This window comes from Tripterygium wilfordii, chromosome 4 (genome assembly GCF_013401445.1).
Source record: "Tripterygium wilfordii isolate XIE 37 chromosome 4, ASM1340144v1, whole genome shotgun sequence".
Taxonomy (NCBI): domain Eukaryota; kingdom Viridiplantae; phylum Streptophyta; class Magnoliopsida; order Celastrales; family Celastraceae; genus Tripterygium; species Tripterygium wilfordii.
In genome coordinates, this window is record NC_052235.1 from 5,359,415 (window position 1) to 5,379,162 (window position 19,748).

Genomic DNA, 19,748 nt, shown 5'->3' on the forward strand with positions numbered 1-19,748 from the left:
ATTATTGGTATGTTCGATGAAAAATTGTCACAAAGCTATTTTGAACGCCGACGGTGGGGCTGATGATTATGAACCTGAAATTCTAACAAAGTTATTTCATGACAGCTGCGATAGGCATGTTACATGCATGCAGAAGAAAGGGCCCCCTGATGATACATAAACATCACAATAGCTGGGCCATGAGACATTTAATAGTGGTTCAAATGGGCCGGGCCGGGCTGGGCCAATTCGTAAAGTGATTTCACCAATCTCTTTCCGTTGGCCCATTTTCCAGCTTTAGTGGTCCCCAAAGTCCTGCTATCTATATTTAATTCAAAACCCAATATATGTGAATTGCTTGATTCTCGATTCAAGCATCAACAATAGCTATGTTATATACAGAAAAACCAAAAATTCCAAGAATCACTAACACTGAAGATCTGTAGGGTACAAAATAGATACTCTCTAAGATTGCACAGGGTGATTTGCAAGACATGCTATCAAACCCTTTCACTTCAAGTTGGTACCAGTTATATTATCATCCCCATCTACATCTACATTCCTCTATTGCATAAATTCCAATCAAAATTTCTAAAAAAATGATTCTTGCAACACGTTGTCTAAGTTCTCTTGTTGCAGCTTTAGCAATTTTTGCATCTACAACTAGTCTTATAATCCCAAATTACCCTTCATTACTCCTCAATTACCTCACCAAATTGATTGTAACCACATCCTCATCAACCACACTTGTTGGGCTTGAAAGTTATGAGCATCATCGACGATACTCCGATAAGGGCAAAACAGTATCTGTTTGCGACGATTTTCCGGTTGATATACCTCCTCCAGACACTAACACTGCCTCTTATTTATGCGTCGATCGAAATGGTTGCTGCAATTTCACAACAGTTCAAGCAGCTGTTGATGCTATTGCTAATATAAGTATGAAAAGGACCATAATTTGGATCAACTCTGGCATTTACTAGTGAGTATATATGTATGTATCAAAAAGTTTTGTCATTGACATTGCCTTTCCTTTCTCTCTTTTGTGAAAAAGTTATGGTTCCAAAAACCAAACAGAACAGAACATTCCAAGGACAAGGCTACACATCGACTGCAATCGCGTGGAACGACACTGCAATTCTACTGGTGGAACATTTTATAGTGGTTCGGTTCAAGTTTTCTCTAACAACTTTGTTGCCAAGAACATAAGCTTCATGGTATGACTAATGATCTTTATAAGTTAATTTTTCTTGGGTACTCACTCTCCCAACTATATAAGGAGTCATAGGTTCTAGCAGTGGGGGAGGCGAGGATACTAAATTATTCTGAAATAAATGTGTAGGGAGTTGATGGGCCGTAGAGGCGTGGACGAGAGTCGTGACCTTGCCTAACCCGGAACACACAATACCTGAGTGTGGGTTGAATGGACCCCCAGGCCCAAAAAAATCCCCCAATACTCTTTCAGATATTTGAGAAATTCACCTTAATTATATATACCTCTTAACGTGAATGTGCACATTATTTACTCATAATTAACATAAATCGAGTGCGAGATCCCTCTTTAGCCCTTCTTTATTGCAGATGATATGTCGCCGACGAGCCATTCGCTTCTGAATGGGGTAAGTTTCTCCTTTCTTTTCTATTACTACCTTATCAGATACATCTTGTTGTATTACACAACACACACTATGGTCCGTTTGGGAGTGCTGTGTATTTTGACCGCCTAAAGTGAGGCGAAGCGAGGCGCTGTGATAAGGTATGCTGTCAAAAAGTGTTTCTGTTTGCAGTCTGACCGTGTTAAGAATTTCATTTGCAATCGCAATGGAAAAGGCAAAAGCACCTCATTTTGCTTCTAATTAGTTTTCCTTTTTAAATATTTCTTGTTTCAAACATACACTTGGTAGTTGACAAATTATCGGCTGCAACGTTCAAAGCCAGTTGAACGTGTTTGGTAACCAGACACAAAGAACTTGGACTCTCCATGACGATCCACACAAGGGGCTTACTAGGCAGATAGAATACATAGTTGAAATAATCTATTAGTGCAAAGCAAAACCCATTTACAAACAAGAGTCTGTGCTTCATAATTCACTTTTTTTTGGCTTGTTTTTCTGCGTTTCTTCTGGCACGCCTTTCCCTTGAGCTTAAAGATGTTGTGAATCCTCCATCTTCATATTCTGAATCTTCAAAGTCTCTAAATGATTTCTACACAATTATTCAGAGGCGCAAAGGATTCAATACCAAAAATAACAAGAGATCGAGAGGGAAAAGAGATGAGGCGCGTACCTCTCTAAGCTCATTAAAACTAACAGCATAAAAGGTAACGGCAGCAGCTGCTACTATTCCTAGTATTGGAAGCGCAATTTGCATTGTTCCATCCATGTCTCTTCTCTCTCTCTTGTGGACTGCTGGTGTTTGTGAAGGAAAGATAAGGAGGAGTCTGACTTTCTGTGGCAGAGATTTGAGTGGCTTTAGCCTTTAGGTTTACTCTGTGAAGTGGGCTTGGGCCTGTTTAAAGATGACCAAATCGGCCCAAGTCCAGACTCTGATAGGCCTTTCAGGTCGAGCTGACTGGGTCAGAATGAGTCCACCATGTCAACTATGTAAGTCTCCTCCTCCTTAATCGAAGGCATATTCAAACAAAATGTCAACCATGAATTATGAAATCAAGAGTCAAAATTTAAATTATTTTTAGGCCAATTTGGTGGTCATGTAAGGAATATTAGCTGATGTATTGACCCCTTTTTTAAGGTCTGAAAACTACTAGTCAAAAATTCAATTTGTGTTTGGCCGGCGATGAGATCAACACATTCTGGTCCCATGAGACAAACCAATTGAGGCCCTTATACTTGTGCAACACCTGCACAATATTATTTTTATAATCGAGGACACATCATTTAAGTTTGTCATTTTAGTAAAAATGGGCAAAAACTCGGGTCTTCAAACCTACGCACACATCAATTTTTCACATGCTAACAGGGTAAGTTGGGTCAAAATACAACACGTGGCCACAATAGTATTACTCACGATGGAATTTAACTCAAAACCTTCCGAGCTAATACAGTTTAGCCCTAGAAAAATTCAATGATAGACTATCACACCCAAGTGGTTTATCATACACAATAATCTTTCTAATTATTCCCAAGTCAAAAAAATCGTGCTCTAGTCATTGTTGTGTGATAGATATTACTTGACTAATTTTCAAGTAATTCTAATGACTAACATTCTTGATAAAATTAAAATTAATTAATGCATTAGAAGTTAGAAGGATTGAGAAGATTTTGTCACTTCAACAATTCATCTCACTGAAAAACTTATCAGTTTGCAATTAGCAGAAACTTGTGGGATTATTAAATAGATTTCTTGTAGGAATTAAGTATATCATATAACTACATTAGCAAAACCAATTAAAAATTTAATTAATGTTCCAAGTATCAACTATCATCATCATGAATCAAAAGGCAAATTAATATGATTACTGTGATCTAAACAACTATTATTGACATAATTTTTAGTGTTAAGGAGGGCATAAATGCATAAAATTCGATATGCAAATATAAGAACATAAATTGTGCCAGTTCAAAAGAAGTCATGATATAATTATAAAAATTAAGAGGAAAAAAAAAAGAAACCAGAAAAAGGAAGAGTAGATGTCAGGATCAGCTAAATAGAAAGAAAAAGAAAGTCTCTTGTGGTTGGCTTGGCACACATTTGAAGGGCGGTTTGGCCGGTCACTGTGGCCGCCACTTACAGGGCATAGACCAAAAAGCCAAACATTTTTCACTGTTAAGTGACCGTTCAACCCTCCCGTTAAGCCACAAACCACAACTATGTATTTTCTTTTTCTTTTATATGTTATACCAAGTGTTGAAAAACAGTTTCCTCCCATAAATAATAGAAAATTAAAAATTGAAGCAGTCAACAACGAAAGAATTTGAGTTGAATTCATTTTACTATTTCAGCATTAATTTTATTTTGGCAAATTCTCCAATAACGTGAAATATGATAAGTTGGTTACTTGATTTGCCCAAAATTATTAAAATCTCTTATCGAAATACCTTAAATATTATTAAAACTTATTGACTTTTTAAGCATTGTTAAGTTAATTATAATAGTTAGAGTCAAATGTCCACCACCAAACATTTGAATTTATTTCAAACAATCTAGTAAAATATCATGTCATAAAAAAATAATTGAATCATCTCATAGTTTAGATATTGGGTACTATCAATCTTTTTTTTTTTGAGTACAAATACAACATACGACACACCACCAGATCAAGCCTATGAAAGTACAAGTGTCAACAGGCCCCACGCAGGAGGCACAAATCAAGCCCACACAGGGGCAGACTATCAAGCCCACGCAGGGGCAGACTAAGCCCACACACCTCCTTATAAATATTCGGAGGAGGTGAGACTAGAACCCATGACCTCAGTCAGGGACATGCAAAGTCATTGCCACTCAACCAATGGCTCATTTGCGGGTACTATTAATCTTGAATAAGAAAGGAAACGAGATTAACATTATTATGATTACAATAATTCTTGATTTTGATTTTTGAAAATTCAAAATTCATATCTAGACTTGAAGTCAAACTTTTGTTACCCAACAAGTAAATCCTTTTTTAACTTTAAGATTTTCCTAAATAAGCATTTAACATCTTTAAAAAAAAAAAACACATATATGGCAATATTGTAAATGAACGGAAATCTAGGGGCAAACCGCATGAGGCCACCAAAGCCACGGCGTACCGACCCCACTGTGGTCCCAACTTCAAATGGAATGGGGCCAGTGGGCTCGTCTCCTCCTTCTTTATATACACATCAAGATTCTCTCTCTTCTTTCTCTCTCACAAAAGAACTCCATTACTCTCACAATTCTGTTTTTTAACCATCATTTCCTTCGTCATCATCTCCTAATTCCTCCTTTTGCTTCTAATTGTTCATAAACACGAAAAGTAAAGGAAAATCGACTTCATCAGTTCGTCGTCTTCTCAGGTAAGGAATCTCTTCTTCCTCTACATTCCAAACACAGCTCGCTTTTTTTACCTCGCTTATTTTTTATTTGTTTATTTTTTGCTTCGCCTTTTCAGACTATTCGAATCAAGTAGTGGAAGAACTGAGTGTTGATTTTGTTCTGTTTGAGTTTTTGTTTGGTGATCAGGGAGTAGACGACCCTAATCTGATGATGATCGTCATACTGTACATGTGATTTGAATCTCTCTGATTGTCTCTGTTGAATTTGTTCTTCTTATATGTGCTTGTGTTTGATCTTCTTGTCTGATTTGCTTTAAATTTGTTACTAAATAGTAATAAGTTCTCTGTTCTGCTCTGCTTTGACTGCTATGATCAGATTCGTCGATTTTCTTTCAATTGTGATGTTCTTCCAAATTCTAGTTTGAAGATTTATACTATTATTTTGTTTTTGAGTATCGATTGTGATTCACAAATCACAATTGTGATCGTCGATTCCTGGCGTGGTCGTTCGATTGATAAAAAAAGCGAGTGAGTTTGACATTTAATTGTTTTTGTTTGTTATGGAAAACATTCAAGATCATTTTGTTGACAAATTTCATTGCTGTTTCCGGCTTATATTTCTAATTAAAATTTATATATTTTCTTTTCTGACTCCCCAGAAAAATAACTGAGAAAGAGAAGGGAATGTGATGATGTTTGGTGCAAATTATTAATTTAGTCTTAATGGAGATCTACATCAAAAATAACTTATTGAATTCTCAGTTTCAAATTTTACTTTATTTGATATTCTGTGTTTGGATTGAGGGATTTGAGGAGGGGAATGAAATGGAAGGGAAGGGAATATTCCCTCTAATTCTCTCCAAATCACTCAATTAATGAAATATTTATCACAATCCTATTTAATTTTTTATAAACTATCCAAACAAGGGAATTAGAATGAAACTCTATTTCTCTTCCCCTCAAATCCTTCAATCCAAACACACTCTAAAGATTACGCACCTAAATTTTTTTTTTTACAGGAAAAAAACCATTTAATATTAAATCCCAAGACGTGGTGGTGAAGATGAGATGTCTAATTCTGTGTTGTCTCCATCCACCACACTTTTCTTTTTGGTATATTTGCGTGTTTGCACGAAACCAATGCCTATTTGGCCTGTGAGACGTTGATTGATTGAATAGAGAGCATCAAGTGGGGTCCCGTGGTACAATCTAACGGCACGACATTACCGATGCCTTATTTATGAAAATGGGGTCAGTAGGGCCCACTAAGTGCACTTAGCCTATATAAGTATTGAATTTGGGGCCAAGCCAACGAAGGGAATGATCTAACATGGCACGCTTTTGATTTATAAGGAACTACTTTTGCAGGTTATATTAATAATACGGCTTATAAAAATAGGTTTTTGCACTATAAGATATAGGAACAAAAGCACTAGAGCAAATAATTAAAGATGAATAAGATGACATGAAGACAGGTGTTTGCCATGTGAGGTTCGAGAGGTGCAAGTTTCGATAGAGAAAACAGCCAAGTAAAATGTGCAAACTAGGATTAGATTTTGTAGTATATGCATCAGGCACTTTGTCTATATCACGACTTTGACGGCTACCCATTTTGGATCCCACGTCAGTTGTCTTTGATTTTGTTTTTACTGTATAATACTTTGGTTTTACAGGTAATTATAAAATAATAGATGTGTTTATGCAATAATGCTAATACATGTGTACAAATGTCTATACTATGATCCTGTCTTACCTTTTGATAATGCTCCGTGAGATTGAAAACATCGTTTTTTAGTAATATATTCTCTGTTGCATCCAATGGATCTTGAATTAATATATTTGAATGAGTTCATATCCAGATTGATAGCTCTGACAAAACTATTAACCTGTAACAAACAGAGAAACAAGCCAAGTTAGGAGAAATTTTGTTCAAAATATGGAAGGAGACACTCAAGTGAGTACCAAAGTCCCGGTGATGAAGGATTATGCTGGTCCCGTCGAGGTATGTGCATACTTTATTTTGAATAGCCCTAAACAGTTGCTGTTTGCAGTTATACCTAGCAGATTCAAAGAGATTTATCTGAAATCAACAAAACTACACATGGAAATTTATTGAGAAGTTATACCTTGTTAAGTAGAACATAGAGACCAATCCACATTTCAGTACTTGAATTGAAACAAGTTTTTCACCAGGCAACTTATAAGATGGACTGTGTCTGCATTTGACTTTTCCATTATTACTATGGTCTTCAATGATATGGATGAAATATGCAAGACATTGAAATGCTTCAAAATACTACATGCGTTATCAATAAGATCTTTTAATGTATATCTGCTACCATTTAGAGTATGCTTTCTACAAATTCCTGTGAGGGCTAGGATTGTTCAGTTTTCGTCTTGTCTTTAATCTCTATGCATAAATTACTCAGACATGTGACTGTTCTGTCCATTTGAAATGAAGCAAATCATTTTATGCATTCTGTAGTTATACTTTTGGAGCCTCACCAGAAATTAGAATGAAATAATTAACAAGAGATGACGAAATTCTTATGAACCTAAAATCTTGAATGCTGATACCCAACAGATAGAGAAAGGAAAGAGGGTGAAGGGGAGATAATAATCCATTGATGGACACTCACTGATGCGGATGCCACTGACTATCATTTATGTTTTTTCTTTTATAGGTGAATAATGGAGACTTGGCACCGATAAGAAAAGAAGGAACAAAAGAAGATGAGGAGACTACCTTGGATGGAGAATTTGTTAAAGTAGAGAAGGAACCGGTTGAAGTGAAGATCTCTTCTGAGGATGACAAACCATCTGTCACTGAAAGAAGCTTAAGTGGTTCAAGTAGGGAATTACTAGAAGCCCAAGAGAAGGTGAAGGACCTTGAGCTTGAATTGGAAAGAGTTACTGGGGTTTTGAAGAATTCAGAATCTGAAAACAGTAAGTTGAAGGATGTGGTCTTGCTTACTAAGGATAAGTTGGAGGAAAGTGGAAAGAAATATGAAGAGCTTGAACTTGGTCACGAGAAATTGCAGGGACAGATAATTGAAGCTGAAGAGAACTACAAGTCACAGCTTAGTACTTTGCAAGAGGCATTGCAAGCTCAAGAAGCAAAGCACAAGGAGCTGGTTGAGGTAAAGGAGGCATTTGACAGTCTTAACCTTGAGGTTGAAAGCTCAAGAAAGAAGACGCAAGAGCTAGAACAAGAATTGCAGCGTTCTGCAGGTGAGGCGCTGAAGTTTGAAGAGCTGCACAAGCAAAGCGGTTCACATGCTGAATCTGAGATGCAGAGGGCATCAGAGTTTGAGAAGCTGCTTGAAGTAGCAAAGCAGAGTACTAAAGAAAAGGAAGATCAGATGGCTTCACTGCAAGAAGAAATCAAGGGCTTATATGAAAAGATCACTGAGAATCAAAAGGTTGAGGAAGCACTTAAGGCCACTGCAACAGAGCTTCTAACAGCTCAAGAGGAATTGGTAGTTTCCAAAACACAAAACCTTGACATGGAGAAAAGACTTTCATCGAATGAAGCTGCTATAAATGAACTAAAGGATCAATTGGAGCTAAAAAAGGCTTCAGATTCTCAGGTTAAAGAAGACATGTCTACTCTTGAGAACGTGTTAACTGCAACAAAAGAAGACCTTCAAGCAAAGGTTTCTGAGTTGGAAGAAATGAGACAGAAGCTGCAGGAAGAAGTGAATGCAAAGGAATTAGTTGAATCTGGGTCAAAAGCACAAGAAGCCCAGGTCTCAACTATGCAGGAAAAACTGGCTAAAATAGTGAAAGAAAAAGAAGCTCTTGAAGCTGCCGTGGCAGATCTCACTGGCAATGCAGCAAATTTGAAGGATTTATGCAGTGACCTTGAAGATAAATTAAAAGTTTCAAATGAGAATTTTAGTAAATCAGATTCGCTTCTTTCTCAGGCTTTGTCAAACAATGCAGAGCTTGAACAGAAGTTAAAGTCTCTGGAAGAGCTCCACAATGAATCTGGGGTTGCTGCAATAACTGCAACTCAAAAGAACACAGAGCTTGAGGAACTGATCAGGACCACAAATGAAGCAGCAGAAGAAGCAAAATCACAATTGAGGGAGCTTGAGACACGATTCATTGCAGTGGAACAAAGGAATGTGGAGCTAGAGCAGCAGTTGAATTTGGTTGAACTAAAGAGCAATGATGCCAAGAGAGATGCAAGAGAATTCTCTGAGAAAGCAGCAGAACTCAGCAAGGCATTGATAGAGATTGAGGAAGAAAAGAAACTGTTAAATGACCAAATGAAGGACTACCAAGATAAGATAACCCAACTGGAATCTGCCTCGAGCCAATCATCCTCGCGGAACTCCGAGCTTGAAGAGGAGTTGAAGATTGCCAAGGAGAAGTCTGCTGAACATGAGGACAGAGCGAGCATGAATCACCAGCGCAGCATTGAGCTAGAAGATCTTTTCCAACAATCTCATTCCAAAGTGGAATATGCAGGAAAAAAGGTGAATGAGTTGGAGCTGTTACTTGAAGCAGAGAAGTACAGAATTCAAGAGCTTGAAGAGCAAATCATCTCATTAGAGAAGGAACGTGCAGATGCTGAAGCAGACTCCAAGAAGTATTCGGACAGGGTAGTGGAACTTGGATCAGAACTCGAGGCATTTCAAGCAAAAGGATCAAGCCTTGAAGTTGCACTGCAAATAGCCAACGAGAAGGAAAGTGAGTTGACAGGTCTGTTGAATGTGGCAACAGATGAGAAGAAAAGGTTTGAGGAAGCATTGAACAGTTCCAATGAGAAGCTCCGTGAAGCAGAAAATCTATTGGAAGTCCTGCAGAATGATTTAACTATGACTCAAGAAAACTTGAAGAACATTGAGAATGATCTTAATGCTGCTGGATTCAGAGAAAATGAGGTGTTGGAGAAGCTCAAATTAGCCGAGGAACAATTGGAGGAACAAGGAAGAGTAATAGAGCAAGCTACTACAAGGAACTTGGAGCTTGAATCCGTACATGAGTCTTTAACAAGGGATACAGACCTTAAACTACTAGAAGCAATGGAGAACTTCACGAACAGGGATACTGAGGCAAAATCCCTCTTTGAGAAACTGAAGGTTCGTGAAGACCAGGTGAAGACATATGAAAAGCAGATAGCTGAAGAAACTGACAGGTCTACGTCCTTGAAGGAGGAATTGGACTCGTACTTGATGAAAATGGCTTCTCTGGAAACTGCCAATGAAGAACTTAAAAAACAAATCCTAGAAGCAGAAAATAAAGCTTGCAACTCCTTTTCAGACAATGAACTTTTACTCGAGACAAATTGTCAACTGAAAAGCAAGGTCGATGAACTTCAAGAATTGCTAGATTTAGCTATGTCTGAGAAGGAAGCCAGTGCTCAACAAGTTGCTTCCCACACCAACACTATAACAGAATTAACAGATAAGCATTCACGAGCATTGGAACTTCATTCTACAGCCGAAGCCCGCATTGTAGAAGCTGAAAATCAGTTACAAGAATCCATTCAAAAATTTGGTCAGAGAGACATTGAAGTCAAAGACTTAAATGAGAAGCTAGATGCCCTTCAAAGTCAAATAAAATTGTTTGAAGGGCAAGCAACTGAAGCATCTGTAATTGCAGAATCTCGCAAAATTGAGCTAGAAGAGACTCTTTTAAAATTAAAGAATTTGGAAAGTACCATTGATGAACTTCAAGTTAAGCTGAATCATTTTGAAAAGGAGAGTGGAGGACTAGCTGAAGCAAATTCAAAGCTTACTGAGGAGCTGGCCATTTATGAATCTAAACTGAGTGATGTACAAGCAAAATTGTCCGCAGCCCATGCTGAGAAGGATGAAACAGTCGAACATCTTCAGACTTCAAAGAAGACTATTGAAGAATTATCACAGCAGCTTAGTACCGAAGGACAGAAACTACAATCTCAGGTTTACAGCAACTTCGTGGATACTTCAATTGGTCATGAATAACATGGTGTTTTCTCTTTTTCTTCATAACTTTCTGACAACCATATTTTTATGACAGATATCCTCTATTATGGAAGAGAACAATTTGCTCAGTGAAACATATCAAAATTCAAATAAGGAACTTCAGTCTCTGATTTTCCAACTTCAGGAACAACTGAAAGAACAGAAGGCAAACGAAGATGCCTTGAGATTTGAGCTTGAAAAGCACAAGGGCGAGATAGCTGAGAAGGCTGTGTTGCAAACTCGGCTAAAGGAAGTTGAAGAGCAGTTGGTGTTAGGTGAAGCTCAACTGAAAGATGAGGTACCGCTACAACTACTTAATCTGATTATTTTCTTTCAACCTATTTTTATGACGATATAAGTTCAAGCTTAAGCTTATGATCCTTGATGCTAGCTTGAAATAAAAAATTTATCGTATTTGTGAATTTTATAAGAATCTGTAATGGCTTTATGCTTTGGAAATGTTTATGACTTTTTAAATGACGGAGAGCATCTTTCATTGTGGTTCTATCAAACAGAAAGAATCATACTCTCAGAAAGAGGTGGAACGAGAAGCAGCTCTGAAGAAATCCCTTGATGACCTTGAAGCTAAAAACAAAGAACTTGTGCATTTGGAGAAGCTTGTCAAGGAGCTTGAGCAGAAATTGCAAAAAGCAGATGCCAAATTATTAGAAAAGGTCAGTTAACTTCTCTTCTCCTCTTAAGATTGAAAACTGAAGAAAATGTAAAAGCATGGAGAATTAAAAATATGGTCATTGTTCTGAAATAAGATCAAAGAAGCTATATAGGAAATCTTCTGATCTTGACTTCAAACCATTATGTAGCAAGATTTGAGTTAGGTGCACACATTTGCGCAAACATAAATGTTCTTAGGTTATTTGTATGTTGTTTATGTATATATTCTTCTGCATTGTCTTTGTGATTAAGATCTATACTAATATTCTAGGAAAAATAACTCTGTAATATGAGTGCCAAAATTAATGAAGGAGGAAGTAATCTTGGTTGACTTCATTTGTTAGCCGCACAATGTGAGAAGTTCTCCTATTGCTGAGCCAACAGAAATCATGATGTTATACATATATGCATGTGTTGCACTAATATAATACGAAGACTTTCACGTATGTGTGCTTGCAAGTGAATAGCGTGGCTTTGAGCTTGATATTTAACCACTTACATGTAATTAATTGATTTCTAAGGATATGATCCATTTTCACAATAAGATATATGATTTCCTGTTCATGAAAACTTTTTACGTGATTTCCTAGTTTTTTCTTGGTAGTGTTTTTCTAGCGGAAACTGAACAGCTGAGTGCTCATAAATCATATTGCAGGGTAATGGAGCCAGCTCAAATGAACCGAAGGATGTCGTAGAGATAAAATCCAGGGACATTGGATCAACCATTTCTACTCCAACAAAGAGAAAGAGTAAGAAAAGGTCTGAAGTGACCTCAGTGGCAACCTCATCCTCTCCAGGGATCCATGGTCAAACTGAGGACCATTCTGCTATGACCTCATTCAAGTTCATCTTGGCAGTTGCTCTAGTGTCTATTATCATTGGTGTGATCTTGGGGAAAAAATACTAGTTTGTGGTACTCTGGAATCTGGATTTCGATTTTGCATGGTGTTTTACTTTTCATATAAATTTATGCGCTTGAGATTGAAGCTTTGTTTTTAACACTTCCTCCAAGCTTCGAGTCTGGAAGTTGGTTGGGGAACTTATTTTGGTTATTCTCCCTTATCCATGAAAATCAGAAAGTACAGCTGATTTGTGTTTGTATTTAAATTAGTTTGTTTATTTTCTTGGGTTGCATATATTTCTGAATAAGTTATTTCACTTATTTGGCAACATTGTGTCATAATTATTCATGATATTTTACATTTCCTACTTATGCAAGCCTTGTTCAATTATCTAATATACTCCATCTATTATCTAATATTCCACTTGCCCGTTTAGTTGAATTTATTTTTTCATTTTCGAACGTTAGCTTATAAATTGTAAAAAATAAGGTAACTTCTAAGTCATGTCAGGTTTAGTCAAATGGAGATCGCTAGCGATAACCACCCAATAAGATATAGTACAAAAAAGGCTGGGGCCTCTTCTGATGAAACTTTTATGCATGTACAGTGTATTTGATAAAGAAATAATTGCAAGTACTATTCACATTCACATAGGCTACTCCGCAAGAACATAATCTTTTACATTGCACTTGTTCATTTCACTTAAATTTGCCCGTACAATGAAAGCAGCCGATGTATTATATTCTCATCATCTCAACATCAGAAACACAGCTTTCAAATTGCAGAGTGCAGCATGGACTCGCATGCTTGGCTTTAGCACAAATGAGCTGGGCTACTTTGTCGCCATTACTGTTTTTTTCTTCTTCATTCAAATTATTACTTCTGACCCAAACTCGGACTGAAGATGACGAATGGGACAGGACGGGCTTAAAAAGAGAATTACATCTACTACTCCAGTAAGGTGGGCCAAGGGCATAAGAGTCTTTTTATTATATATTGTGAGAATCTCTCCAAGGGAGGGCCTTTTAGACCCATCCGGTGGAGTAAACCTCCAAACCCATGCACCGCATCCTCGAGACGAGAGTTTCTCTATACGAACACTTTGCTGATTGCCGAATTACACTTCTCCCCAAGTTGGGTGGAAAACCTTAACTTCATAAACAGAACACAGTCAATTTTTTTTATTTAATATCAATTCGTATCCTCAACAAAAATTGCCATTACAGAGCAATCATCAGTAAAATTCCACTGAGAATATCTGTAAAGAAATTACAACAATATAGAGAACATCCGTGGATAATGGATACACAAGATTGGAGGGTGAGTTTCAAGTCCATGTCCTTAGTTCGGTGTTGAGGAAAATCTCTACAATATATATTTGATGAAATTGCATCCTAACCTGCATTGCAATCAAATTTGAGCCACTTCATGTTTCGTTGTCTTAAAAAGAATATCCGTCTCTCTCACCCATCACTATAATTCCTGCCAGCACTTGACAACGAATTCTCAACTTTTTTTCCAACTTCCCACTTATTGGCTATGGAGAATTAGAGATCAGGATGAAGAACACAGATAAGCAAGCATTAAAGTGGTCAATAATAGCGACTTCTCAACAAGCAACTTGGTGTTAAACAGCATGCATGGACCTTAACCACCTCCAAAATTTATTGGAATGTGAGAACTTCATTCCTTATTTTTACCTACCTTTTCCAGAATCATTGGAACATAAAAGAATACATTTTTTGCTTCGAAGAATTATAAGAAATTAGAGATGCTCCATCCTTCCAAGACCACCCCAAAGAACAAACAAAGTGTACAAGGTCAAGAAAGTTTCCAGAGAGAATTAATCCTTTGAACAACACATTGAATCTTCATTATCAAGGTCATCTTAGCCACAATTTCAATCACCCCGAAAGTACTCGTGCTCGAAATTGTCATCCCTAAACATCAATCTCAATTGGGTTCTTTGCAAAAACTCAACCGGAGGGTTCCCAAGCAGAGGCAGTCAATAAGGACAAATCCTTCCATCCAAGTTTCAAGCACCCATTTTCCTCTACCAAAGTATAACCTTTCCAAGGGAACATCCCAAGCAACAAACTGGCTTGAGCAGCAGGGCTTCCCCCAAGCGAAACGGCTCTAAACCCGACCCGTTTCAATTCCTCCCCCCACTTCTCCACCTTAACTTCACCAGTCCTCTTAGGACCACCAACAGCCACAATGTTCCTAATCTCAGTCCCAAATAGCTGCTGCTCCACCATATGCCTCTCCAGGTTATCCATCCCCAATCCATCCCCAAGAGCATCAAATAAAGCACTGTAGTAATGCAATGCCTCCACAAACCTCCCTAAGAAGGTTCCCTCATGACTCAAGTCCTGTTCAACCATTGTGATCAATTTGGGCCTCAACAGACTCAACAATCTCAAAGTCCCTAAATCGCTGCCCGTTACATCATACAAGCAGTGGTGCATCCAGTGAACTACTACAGCTTCATTTGGTCTCACCCCGAGTTGATTCAGATCAGTCACGCTCCCAATTTTGCCCTCCAAAGGATGGAATTCAAAAGGAAGACCGAGTGAACTCGCGAAATCAGCGAGTCGTCGACCTGTTGACTCCAGCAACTCCGATGAGGATCCGAACCCGGTGATTCTCATTGATTTGATCTTCTTTGATCGGGAGGCAAGGATGTGGAACAATCCAGGCCATTGAAGGCCTTGCATTATGTCAAGGTCAATTACGTGGACATAATCCTCGCCGTCCAGAGCTTGGAAAATCGCTTGATTAGCTGTGAAATGAGAGAATTTGATCAATGGACTAATGGAATTGTATGATTGAAGAGTGTTGAAGATCTTCTGCGACTGAGATAAGGTGAGATTTTTGCTGGTGAGAGGCGAGTACGTCCCCAAGCAGGAACTGACCACGCGCGCATGGAGCGCGTGAGAGAAGTAAGCTCCGACTCGATCCGGTGACGATCCGAACGGGGACGATAGCTCCGATATTTCAGGCAAGAGATCGGTGGCGTCATCAAGATTGTCCATCGCAACGCACTCGGCGCATTTTAGCAATAAACCTAATAATCGCAACCCCGACGACTCTCCCTCGCCGGCCGTGGCCTCTTCCTCTGCCGTCTTCTCCCCCGACACAGTCGCGTCGCCGGAGAAGTTCGGCCGTTTGGCGGTTTGATCGTCTCCGCCAGAAGATTCAGCCTCACCACCGGTGACCGCTCGTTCAACACGCTTAGTCTTCTTCATGGAAGAGGAGGCAGTGTTATTAGGATTCGAACTGATTGGAGATTGAGGGACTAGTAAGCTCTGAAGCATGATCGACGAAGAAACAAAATTCTAGAGAGGGAAAGTCAGATTACAGAAAAAGAAAGTCCAGCTCAGCGACAGAGATTCGAAAGGCAAGGAACAAACCGAAGAAAGAAAGACAAGAAGAGCGAGGAAAGAGAGGTAGCAGAGAAGAGTCAGAGCAGAAGCGAAACCCCTAACCTGTTTGGGGAGAGAGAAAATTCAATGGGAAAGGTCGGTAACTTTTAGCGCGTAGTATTGTTAAATGCTGGGTGTTTCTGTTGTGAAATTGTTCCGTTTGTATGTGTGTCGTTAAGTCCGTTAGATTGTGGTGGGGGATTAAGAGTTACACAAGTAATTAACCGGCATAATTACGTAATCATTGGATTCTAAAGACGTTTAAGGGGATCAAATGTTGTCTCTATGTTCGGATTATTGTGTTATGTTTACATCGAACGATCTGGACTTCCCAACCATTCATTAAACAAATAATCAAAACCATTCATTAAACAAATAATGAAAGGGACGGCCTCACTCTCCATTATCATTAGGAATGGTCTTGGCTATATGATCTTAAATTGATTGGGCCCATATAGTTTGATGGGCTTAAGGATATTTAATAGATCAAATGCTGTATTTATTATCAAAACGACCTTTGTAATAAATACGTGATCCAGTATTGATTTTTATTGGCCAATAAATTGTTCCCATTGCAATTGCTATGAGGGCTGAGCCAGCCAGGTTAGAATGTGGGCAAAGAGACCAAGAGTAGTCTTGTAAGGCCCGTAATTAGCCTGTTCAAGAAAAACATGGCCCAATTTCAATTTATCCTGCGAATAAGGCTCAGACAGAAAATTTCAAGCAAGGCCCAAACTTTAGATAAAATATTAAAACGCAGAAAGGAATATCTACAACTACATGATCGATGGTGGTTATACCTAGTAAAACCCACATCTCCAAAACCACCAAGGACACATTCACAGAGAGAACAATCAAATAAGGTAACATAGTATAAAGATGCCATACCAAACACCGCAACCAATATCGGATGCAAGATCACTGAAACTATTCAAAAGTTCAAAAAATAAGTGAGCTCTGAGTGCAACTAAGCCAACTGGTGTTTTCCTAAAACATCTACATGGCATCATTATGAGAACAAAGGAATATATTAATGTTTCAGCCAGATTCAGCAATCCCAGCAAAGAGGAACACAACCACTGCCCAAAATTAGACTCGAAGATATGCAATGAATACTGCTAAAAGTTTTTTTTTTTATGAAAGCAAAAGATTTTATAAAGGGATACAAAGATTATGCCAACAAAGAACAACATACATAAATAGTGGCGATATATAAGATGCACCTTTGACACAACACTATTATGATAATATGCACACAAAACCAGGCAATGTAGGTACAGTTTTGAAAACCAAAATACACACCATACACCACAAGCATACATAAAAAGTTGTTGAAAAATCATAACAAAATTCTGTTTAGCTGAGGTTTTACATTTCCATTTCACCACTCAAAACATACAGGACCTCAAATTACCAGTCACACTAAGAAATGGCACAAATCCAACCTATCCCTTGAGAAAATAACAGTAAAGACTTTCAGACCTCGGACACACACTATTCAAAACCCAATAAACCAAATTACATTTACAATTAGTGCCCAGAAAAAAGATTCTATGGATTGGCAACAAGAATTCTAGAAAGCCATAAGGAGGCATGTACAAAGCCACAACTGACCCCATAAGGAGGGATGTACGCAATAGACTGATTACAATAGAATGTCAATCGATGAGCACAATACATTTCATAAATCAAAATTACATGCTCAAAGAAAGCCAAAACAATGCCAATAGAGCAATGAATAACAATAATAAGGAGAATCACCCTCGATTAGTTTTATAACATCAATACATCAGTAATCTACGTAAGTTCCCTACTACTGATACGAGCAAATAAACACAAACCGACAAACATAGCATAAACAATATAATTAATGAAATAAATACGCCCAGTTACAGATCCAAAATTTTTTTAACCACCAAGACCTTCAATCTCAATAAAATATGCTAATAGAGCAATGAACAACAATAACAAGGGAAATCACTCTCGATTAGCTTTCTAACATCAGAAATCTATTAGCTTTATAACATCAGAAATCTAAGTAAATTCCATAAGAGCAAATAAACACAAACAGATAAATATAGCATAAAACAATATAATTCATGAACAATAAATAAGCCCCGATACAGATTCAAAATATTTTTAACAACCAAGAACTTCAATCGTAACAAACTATTACATATAATCCAAGAAATAAAAGTCTCATCAAAACCGTACTAGGACTTAGCATTCAAAAGACATCAGATCCAACAAAATCTAACAGCGACAAAACCATTCAAAACCTAAGCTTGGTAAAAAACCACCTGTTCTTGCCTGTCTTGAATCGCTCCTCAAACTTTGCTTTGGTCTCCTTGCAAGCAGCGACCTTTTTGTCCTTGCTCTGCAAAGAATCGAGGTTCACAGTGTCCTTCAAATCCACATCGAGGGTGTAACGCGTAGGCATCAAGTGCTGGTAGTTGACAAGCTTGACGAAGCACTTGACTCGTGACTTCTTCGCTGTTTTCTTGGCTGAATCCTTCCTGATAACCTTTGCCGGGTACTTCTTTATCCCTGCAACCAAACAGTGGCCGTATGCACGGTCGCGAGTGCCATCATCAAAATTCTTGACGATGACGGCCTTGCGGCCAGCGTAGCGGCCTTGAAGGATGATGACAGCCTTGTTTGGCTTCAAAAACTTAACCATCTCGCTGCTCTCTCGCTCCCCCTCTCCCTGCTGCGACCAGTAAACCCTAGAAGACGACGGTGGACGAAAAATAAGAGAGGCATATATAGAGGGTTTCGAAACCCTAGCTCTGGCTGCGAGGGGCTTTTCTTCTCTCCTATGTCTTTAGGGCCCGAACTAGTTGTCGACTGGACACTGAGACTATAGAGACCCGGTATTGATATAGATGGACCGGACACTAAAATTATTTGAATAGGCTTTTATTGGGCTTCATGTGAGATGGGCTTCACAGAAGATGGATTACATCGTGCGAATAATAATTCTCTTGGGCCTTTCTGGATATGTTTTTGCTTTTGCTTCTAGTAGGTTCTTAATAGCATTTAATACGATAATTGGTCTAATTTATATAATAATAAATAGTAAATGAGTAAGCACAGGACAGTTGGTCTAATTTATGTAGTAATATGTTAATATTATTTACTATATTATATATAATCCGAGTTCTGCGATATTTTTCATTGCTATAACAAAAATAACTGTCACCAAATGCTAAGGTTGATAAAAAATTGGGAGTTCATAATGTCTCTATTCTTGTTTGAACATAAGTTCATGTGAGTTATGAATCCCAAATTTGAATGCACCCTTCTTTTTTTCTTTTTTTTTCCCTACCTAAACCATTAATACACGATTGATTGGGTATTTTATCACTTTTGGATAAGTCTATCCCAAACTGCACCTACTAAGTTTTCTCATCACAATAGAGAATGACACTATAAAAATTTACCTTTAAACATTCGATATGGGTCTAAATTCATGTTATCAGACTCACACGTACATAAATTTTTTACCTGACGATAGGACATGTTAGTTCAAAACTTAGCTCGTGACCACAAAGATATTGCTTCTAGTGTGAGAATCGAACTCGTTCTGAGTACATACAATTTGGCATCGATAAGATTCATCACTATACAATTTGTTCATGATGTTGAGTTCCACTAAAATTATAATTATCTCAAATTTTCAATTCGTTTTGGTTTTGTCTAATCTGATATTGTCATTATTACCTTATCGATGGTGATTGATGACAATGGCCTACTTGATGGTTGGTTGATAATCATATTTAGGATTATACAACAAATATTGTGGGATGTTGTTACTGTTGATTTTGATGGAAAATTAATATTGATTTGGCATGAGACTTTATTGGCATGTGTGAGGACCACGTGAAAGAAACATTA

General features: G+C 37.9%; 5 protein-coding genes across 6 annotated transcripts; 2 read left to right on the forward strand and 3 right to left on the reverse strand.

Moving 5' to 3' along the window:
- Positions 1-578: 578 nt before the first annotated feature.
- On the forward strand, positions 579-1,839 carry LOC119996839 (probable pectinesterase 8). Its single transcript, XM_038843631.1, has 4 exons — positions 579-961; positions 1,034-1,196; positions 1,637-1,707; positions 1,767-1,839. The coding sequence occupies exons 1-4, from the start codon at positions 579-581 to the stop codon at positions 1,837-1,839; spliced, it is 690 nt and encodes a 229-aa protein (XP_038699559.1).
- Positions 1,840-1,949: 110 nt separating this feature from the next.
- LOC119997911 lies at positions 1,950-2,405 on the reverse strand. The gene is made up of 2 exons (XM_038845141.1): positions 2,266-2,405; positions 1,950-2,184 (listed from the first exon to the last, which is right to left on the reverse strand). The coding sequence occupies exons 1-2, from the start codon at positions 2,359-2,361 to the stop codon at positions 2,068-2,070; spliced, it is 213 nt and encodes a 70-aa protein (XP_038701069.1). The 5' UTR covers positions 2,362-2,405; the 3' UTR covers positions 1,950-2,067.
- A 2,413-nt stretch (positions 2,406-4,818) lies between these two features.
- LOC119996602 (putative leucine-rich repeat-containing protein DDB_G0290503) lies at positions 4,819-12,797 on the forward strand. Of its 2 annotated transcripts, XM_038843288.1 has the most exons (7): positions 4,825-4,976; positions 5,072-5,186; positions 6,855-6,957; positions 7,640-10,870; positions 10,968-11,210; positions 11,428-11,586; positions 12,240-12,797. In XM_038843288.1, the coding sequence occupies exons 2-7, from the start codon at positions 5,164-5,166 to the stop codon at positions 12,489-12,491; spliced, it is 4,011 nt and encodes a 1,336-aa protein (XP_038699216.1). In that variant the 5' UTR covers positions 4,825-4,976; positions 5,072-5,163; the 3' UTR covers positions 12,492-12,797. The 2 variants fall into 2 exon arrangements, with proteins under 2 accessions (XP_038699217.1, XP_038699216.1); XM_038843289.1 differs by lacking the exon at positions 5,072-5,186 and having other exon boundaries at positions 4,819-4,976.
- Positions 12,798-14,015: 1,218 nt separating this feature from the next.
- On the reverse strand, positions 14,016-16,166 carry LOC119996768 (scarecrow-like protein 23). The gene has a single exon (XM_038843536.1). The coding sequence runs from the start codon at positions 15,741-15,743 to the stop codon at positions 14,403-14,405; it is 1,341 nt and encodes a 446-aa protein (XP_038699464.1). The 5' UTR covers positions 15,744-16,166; the 3' UTR covers positions 14,016-14,402.
- Positions 16,167-17,909: 1,743 nt separating this feature from the next.
- Positions 17,910-18,602, reverse strand: LOC119996769 (60S ribosomal protein L27-3-like). The gene has a single exon (XM_038843537.1). The coding sequence runs from the start codon at positions 18,529-18,531 to the stop codon at positions 18,124-18,126; it is 408 nt and encodes a 135-aa protein (XP_038699465.1). The 5' UTR covers positions 18,532-18,602; the 3' UTR covers positions 17,910-18,123.
- Positions 18,603-19,748: the final 1,146 nt, after the last annotated feature.